This window comes from Lissotriton vulgaris, unplaced genomic scaffold (assembly GCF_964263255.1).
Source record: "Lissotriton vulgaris unplaced genomic scaffold, aLisVul1.2 SCAFFOLD_3578, whole genome shotgun sequence".
NCBI classification, from domain to species: domain Eukaryota; kingdom Metazoa; phylum Chordata; class Amphibia; order Caudata; family Salamandridae; genus Lissotriton; species Lissotriton vulgaris.
The window spans coordinates 117,130-125,035 of NW_028248010.1; the positions used below are offsets into that span (position 1 = coordinate 117,130).

General features: G+C 45.2%; 1 protein-coding gene across 1 annotated transcript; it reads left to right on the top strand.

The window, feature by feature from the left end:
- Nucleotides 1–239: 239 nt before the first annotated feature.
- On the top strand, nucleotides 240–2,206 carry LOC147664952 (uncharacterized). Its single transcript, XM_086949864.1, has 2 exons — nucleotides 240–612; nucleotides 942–2,206. The coding sequence occupies exons 1-2, from the start codon at nucleotides 240–242 to the stop codon at nucleotides 2,204–2,206; spliced, it is 1,638 nt and encodes a 545-aa protein (XP_086805990.1).
- The last annotated feature ends 5,700 nt before the right edge of the window (nucleotides 2,207–7,906 follow it).

The window sequence follows — 7,906 nt, forward strand, 5'->3', positions numbered from 1 at the left end:
GAGCTGGAACTTTGATATTGTGCTCTGTTCAGAAAGAAAGACTTTTTGCTTACTAAGGCCAGGTTGTATGTTGAATCACCTCGAAGCATTGCGACGTGGGACGTCACTTGATGATTTCGTTTTCTGAGATGAACGATAGGAGTCTACCTGTGAGACTCTAAACGGACACAGGGAAGAAGAACCCTCTGGCAGGAAGGTTTGCTTTGGCCCAGTTTAGTTTTGTGGACTTTAAGCTAGGAATGTACCCTTTTGGTAGTGTTGTACCTGAAGAAGAACGTCCTTTTGCCACGCGGTATTTGCCATTTTATGAGCCAATGTTTTCTACTTGGACCAAGCATGCAAAAATAGCTATTGTGGTAGTAATAGAAGTTATACTAGCAGTTTTTATGAGTATATTCATATATTTAGAGTATAAGCACCCCATGCAAGCCATGATGATGTCCACTGCGGCCCCTCCTCAACATTTTATGTTTACCTTAGCTCCCCATAAGGATAGACATCGCCAGACTTATGCCAAAAATGTATTTGTAGAGATGCTTCACCAAACTCATAGCACCACCAATATGACAAATGTTTGGGTCTGTGGGCTTCTGCCATCGGTCATGCATAAACATGATTTGTTCCTCTCTTTGCCTCTATCATATTTAGGGAGCTGTGAAGCATGGTTCCAAATGTTATCAGCGATGTACAACCATTATGTGGCAAACCCCAAACAGTATTCAAAAAAGGATTATGATATGATTTTAGCTTACATTGAGACACATCAGGGTTTCGATCCAGCAGGAAATGAAGGGGAGGGATCTTTTGACCCAAATGCTTGCATGAACTTGTACTCTGATATGCCAAAAATGTATTTGTATAGATGCTTCACCAAACTCATAGCACCACCAATATGACAAATGTTTGGGTCTGTGGGCTTCTGCCATCGGTCATGCATAAACATGATTTGTTCCTCTCTTTGCCTCTATCATATTTAGGGAGTTGTGAAGCATGGTTCCAAATGTTATCAGCGATGTACAACCATTATGTGGCAAACCCCAAACAGTATTCAAAAAAGGATTATGATATGATTTTAGCTTACATTGAGACACATCAGGGTTTCGATCCAGCAGGAAATGAAGGGGAGGGATCATTTGACCCAAATGCTTGCATGAACTTGTACTCTGATAACGCAAATAGCACTTGGTTGATAGATGAACTTTATGATTTTGCTAATTTCAATCATTCACAGTATTTTCAGCAGTTTATCACCAGGAATGTTACCAGCGAACGTATCATGCCTATCCCTATTTTGAATACATCCTCTGCTTTTTGTGTGCAAGGAATGGGGCACGTGCCGGTTGGGAATAGCATCTGTAATTATACTTATAGAATGAAAATATTTAGTAGCCCCCCTTTGTTGACTCCCCCAAATGTGTATTTCGTTTGTGGGGAAAATGCTTACACTTGGCTACCACGAGGGTGGGCAGGCCAGTGCTATTTGTCTTTCCTGTACCCCCCTGTGTATGTAGCACCTTCAGACTATCACAAAACCCATCAGTTATATACTTCGGAATTGGCCCCTCATAGACAACGAAGGCAGCTTGGGATGACTGAAATTGATCAAACAGATACCTCTTTGCAGCAGTTTACTGATTTCACTAAAGGATTAGTCCCATTCTGGGGTCCGATCTTTAACAGTCCGGAAATTAGACGACTGTCCAGAGTGGTGGAAAGTGTCATTAATATTACCACAGATATTATGACAAACCTAAAAGAAGAGCTTCAGGCCACGAGACTCGTTTCGCTCCAAAACCGGATGGTTTTGGACGTTATCTTAGCTGACCGAGGAGGAGCATGCCGGGTGATCGGTAGCTCCTGCTGTGTTTATATCCCTGACTCCGCCCCAACTGTTCACTTAGCCATTCAGAAGCTTCACCGCATCGCCGCAGAAATACATACGGATAATGGGTCCTGGTCACTTTCTAGCTGGCTCTGGGCCCTTATATGTACTTGGGGATGGAAATTGTTACTGATAGTGGCTGGTGCTGCAGTTGTCCTCTTCACCTGTTGCCTCTGTATGCAGTGTGGTCCAACCCGCTGCTCTTATTGTGCCACTAGATTGACAGCGATGATTGTCCCTTCCTCTACCCCTTCTAAATCTCAGATGCTACAACAGGAGATCCACAAGCTAATGGCCATAGATGAGGATGTCTTCCAAGACTAGTGGTCGATTAGTTAGCTTCATCACACTAAAAGGAGGGTTTTTAGGACTGAATTCCGAATTAGGCCTTGCACGTAAGCTAAAGATACATATTCGTAGTTAGTGATTAGCGTGATGCACCTACTTAGTTCGTGTGAGTGTTTTAGCCCTAACGCATCTCTGATATGCAATAACCTAGGAACCGCTATATGCCTTATACTAGTTTTCACTCTGAAACGGGCTCACATAGATTAGCCCGACCAGTGCCATTTTGTGGCCTGCTCTGCATATAGTTTTAGTGGAAACCTTCCATTGCTTTTCGTTCTAGCTGTTCCCTTGAGAAATAGCCTAACACATGTAACAAGCAGCTGCTTCTGCATTAGGCCTGTCAAGGTTGTAGGTGGGGGTAGGATGGATAAGCACATTCCAGGAGGCGCTGTGCGGACTCTTCTAGAAAGTAGCAGAAGGGAGTCACGGATCTCTACCTTGCTATAACGAGCTGAGCTAAAACTGAGAATGCTTTGTGTGCCATATATGGTCTTTTCCCTGCAGCACCTGTATCAGCTTGTACTTTTCCATCTTAGGTAACGGTTTCGAAATGTAACAGTATATATGTGGTGTCTTGATAATGTGCCAGCAGACTTCTCCACGGACCTGGGGTGTTAGGTCGCGAGAAGCTCCTCTGGCAGAGAATTTGTTTAATAAACGATTGAACTTTATACACTGCCAATCTACTGATTATTGATAATTGGTATTGGGCCTATTAGTAAGTATAGCTCCTTATGGGTTTATGAAATTTCGGTACTTTACCTCATAGCTAAGACCACCGCTACCTGGATGATACAGGGCGCCCTCATAGCTAAGACCAGCGCTGCCAGGATGATACAGAACACCCTCATAGCTCAGACCAGCACTGCTTGGATGATACAGAGCGCACTCATGGCTAAGACCAATGCTGCCTGGATGATACAGAGTGCCCTCATAGCTAAGATCACCGCTGCCTGGAGGATACAGAGCACCCTCATAGCTAAGACCGGCCTGTCTGAATGATACAGAGCATCCCCATAGGTAAGACCGGCGCTGCCTGGATGATACAGCACGCCCTCTTAGCTAAGTACGGCACTGACTGGACGATGCAAGGCGCCCTCATAGCAAAGACCAGCTTGCCTAGATGATACAAAGCACCCTCATAGCTAAGACCAGTGCTGCCTGGATGATACAGAGCACCCTCATAGCTAAGACAAGCGCTGCCTGGATCATACAGAGTTCCCTTATAGCAAAGACCAGCACTGCCTGCATGCTACAGAGCGCCTCATAGCTAAGACCAGCGCTGCCTGCATGATACAGAGCTCACTTACAGGTAAGACCAGAGCTGCCTGGATGATACAGAGCACCCTCATAGCTAAGACCGGCATTGCCTGGATGATACAGAGCACCCTCATAGCTAAGAAAAGCGCTGCGTGGATGATAAAGAGCGCCCTTATAGCTAAGACCAGTGCTGCCTGGATGACACAGCTAAGCTAAGACCAGCGCTGCCTGGATGATACAGAGAACCCTCATAGCTAAGAAGGATGCTGCCTGTGTGGTACTGAAAGTTATGGACCCCTCTATAACGTGTTACCGAAGCCCAACACTCGTGCCAGAAAATATCATCATACCATGACGAATTTGGTCTCGGCAGACCGGTAATGATCAAGGCGTTATACCTATGCATTTGCGTCGCGATTGAGTGATGCAATCACGTTAAAATCGCACTTTCTTCTGGAACTCTCGGGTTCCATTTTGTGAGCGGCATCCATCTTGTGGTTGCCCTTACATAGTCAATTGACCAAGGCCGAATTCGAGCTGAAAGGACACGTAGACCTTTTGATAACTCCTCTGTGACCTGGGCGAGCTGACTCCACTGCCTCCAGCCAAACCTGTTCGGGCAGTCCCCATCCCAATGGCCGAGCGAGATTAGCATCAAGGCACAACATGTCATAAACCATTTACCGCATACAAACCACGCTTTATCATACACACACCTGTCCCTGTTTTTTCTTTATGGCTAGTTTTACAAGGAGGAGGTGCCCGATTTTATTGAGGGTTCATCGATATCTGATGGAAGTTCTGGGCCTGGCTGGGTAATCTATCACGAACTGGACAAACGGAAATATGGGCTTGCCATCATGACTTTGCTTTTTCATTGTTGTGAAAATATGTATATGGTTGTACCGTAAAACAAAGCATTCTTGCCTGAAGCTGATATTTTTGTATAAAAGGAGAAGGCTGGTTCTGTAAAAACGAACAGTCTCCTGAGAATATACACCCCGTGTTGGTGTACTTCTAGGACGCTTGTTACTTGGTTGCAGCCAATAAAACTCGATCCTTGACATCACCTAGGAGACTCTGTGTTTCTGTGGTCCAGAACAGGAAGAACTCAAGAGGTCTCTGGGTGTTCCCCCTGACACCGCCGGGTTCCTAAAAACCCGGTACCTCACCTGTGTGATACAGAGCGCCCAACGCACTGCGTAGAAGATACAGAGCGCCCTCATAGCTAGGCCCGGCACTGCCTGGATGATACAGAGTGCCCTCATAGCTAAGATAGGCTCTGTCTGGATGATACAGGGAACTTTCATAGCTAAGACCAGCGCTGCTTGGATGATACAGAGCACCCTCATGGCTAAGACCAGCACTGCTTGGATGATACAGAGCGCCTCGTAGCTAAGACCAGCACTGCCTGGATATTACAGAGTGCCCTCATAGCTAAGAAAAGCACTTTGTGGATGATACAGAGTGCCCTCATAGCTAAGACCAGGGCTGCCTGGATGATACAGAGCGCCCTCATAGCTATGAGCAGCGCTGCCTGGATGGAACAGAGCGCCCTCATAGCTAAGACCAGCGTTGCCTGGATGATACAGAGCGCCCTCATAGCTAAGACCGGTGCTGCCTGGATAATACAAGGCGCCCTCATAGCGAAGACCAGCGCTGCCTGGATGATACAGAGCACCCTCATAGCTAAGGCTGCCACTACCTGGATGATACAGGGCACCCTCATAGCTAAGACCAGCGCTGCCTGGATGATACAGAACGCCCTCATAGCTAAGACCAGCACTGCTTGGATGATACAGAGCGCACTAATGGCTAAGACCAATGCTGCCTGGATGATACAGAGTGCCCTCATAGCTAAGATCACCGCCACCTGGATGATACAGAGCACCCTCATAGCTAAGACCGGCCTGTCTGAATGATACAGGTCATCCCCATAGGTGCTGCCTGGATGATACAGCACGCCCTCTTAGCTAAGTCGGGCACTGACTGGACGATACAGAGCACCCTCATAGCTAAGACCAGTGCTGCCTGGATGATACAGGGCACCCTCATAGCTAAGACAAGCGCTGCCTGGATCATACAGAGTTGCCTTATAGCAAAGACCAGCACTGCCTGCATGCTACAGAGCGCCTCATAGCTAAGACCAGCGCTGCCTGCATGATACAGAGCACCCCCCATAGCTTAGACCGGCACTGCCTGGATGACACAGCGAGCGCTCTAAGCTAAGACCAGCGCTGCCTGGATGATACACATCGCCCTCATAGCTAAGACTGGCACTGCCTGCATGATACAGAGCGCACTGGGCTAGAACCAGAGCTGGCTGGATGATACAGAGTGCCCACATGGCTAAGGCCTACTCTGCCTGGACGATACAGAGCGCCTCATAGCTAAGATCAGCACTGCCTGATGATACAGAGCGCCTCATAGCTAAGACCACCACTGCCTGATGATACAAAGTGCACTCAAAGCTAAGACCAGCGCTGCCTGGATGATACAAAGCGGACTCATATCTAAGACCAGCGCTGCGTGGATGATACAGAGCGCCCTTATCGCTATGACCAGCGCTGCCTGGATGGTACAGAGCGTCATCATAGCTAAGACCAGCGAGGCCAGGAAGATACAGAGCACCTTCATAGGCAAACAGATCAGACTCAGACACACTTCTGACTGCAACACGAGCGCAGTGATATACGCCATCAAGTGTCCGTGCGGCCTAGTTTATGTAGGTTGCACCACTAGGAAAATCAAGGTTAGGCTCACAGAGCATAAATCAAACATAAGGTTAGGGAATGAGAAATCAAGCTTAGTGCAACACTGGAAGGAGAGGCAACATACTATTCCCCAACTAAGATACACTGCAGGTGTTGGTTGAGCCCCATGTGGATCCCAACATACGGATAGCCCAAAGAGAGACATTCTGGATGAGGTACCTGAATACCGTTAAACCGGGAGGGCTGAATGACAAAATAGAATTTGCATGTTATTTATGATGAACCTATACGTATGTTATTGCGGTGTCAAATGAGTTGTTAATACAGAATTAAGTCTGGATAAAGTGCTACCAACACCAGTGTACACATACATGTATGAAAATATTTTTCTTCCCCTTTGTTGACCATCAATACACTTATTCTTATATTTATTTTTCATCATTTTTTATTCAACATTTTATTATTCAACATTTTATATTTATGATTAACATATGAGGCAAAGGAGACTTGTCTTTAGACTATAATCGATGGTACTAGAGCTGAGGAGACTCTCCAGTAAAGCGATAGTCTGTTTTTTATTACTATTTTTAGGAGGTAGTACCCGTGATTATTGCAAAGCCACACCGTTTTTGATTTCTGCCGTTCTTGACTTCCTATCATTTAGATGTTGAAATTTACTCCGATAAGTAAAAACGCTGTTTTTCAAGTATAGAACTCGCACATCTAGTACTTCTTAGTATAGTTTTGAAAAGCAGTCAGGTATCACGAGTAATTTCTATGTGAGGAAGGGGGGAGGGACACTGGTCCGTCGTTGGTGTTGGACGTTATATTACGTTACAGCACGTAATGCCGAGGTATCGCGTACTTTCACACACGAAAACGAAACAGGGAGTCGGTGTCAGCGGTCCGCAAGAAGCAAAGGTATGAATCGGGGTCAGTTTTAATATGGACTTGATTAGACTTGAGGACTGGGTATTACAAATTTAAAGTACCGCAGACGGTAAGGGCGGCTTTTGTTTTACAGGCCGAACATTTAGTACAGGATTTTCAAGTTTCGAGGAGTAACGTGAGGAAGTAAGTGATGTGTTCCCAGAGGTTGTTTTTTAGACATAACTGCATCGGTTTCGTTTCATACTCATAAAAGTCTGGCTTTACTTTCAGACACAGTCATTTTGGTTACGAGGTTTGATTAGGAGACAATACACCCGCATGGAGGGTATGTTTCATTTTTTAACATTTGGCACTGGTACATGTAAAACACACGTTGGATGCACTATACCACACTTGATGGCATGTATAGGGTACAACCACAATATAAGCAACTTTTTAATATTTGGATTGCTGGCTTGCTTGGATATAATGAGATAATGTAATTGCATGACTACTCACGGTGTGTGTTCACGTATTATATAATGCACGAGTACAAGTTGATAAGCGAAGATGATATTGAAAAATATGTACATACCACTATTCGATCTCATATTATAAAACATTTTTTTACATAGTATTTCCCCTGACGAAGATGCTGAAGCATCGAAATGCATTGGGAGTCGTTGCGAGTTCTGATGAAATTACTTTGCTATATTTGCACTAGTTTGGCATTTGTTAGAAGAAAGTAAACCATATTTTCAATGAAGATGAATTGCGAATATGTTTGTAAAAAAGTTGAAAAAAGTTGAAAACACAAAGTACTTTTGAAAAT

Excerpts from the sequence above, each read along its gene's own strand:
- LOC147664952 (XM_086949864.1), top strand. The coding sequence starts at position 240 with ATGTACCCTTTTGGTAGTGTTGTACCTGAAGAAGAACGTCCTTTTGCC. Across the intron at positions 613-941 it reads GCCATCGGTCATGCATAAAC|ATGATTTGTTCCTCTCTTTG; the intron begins ATGATTTGTTCC and ends TCATGCATAAAC.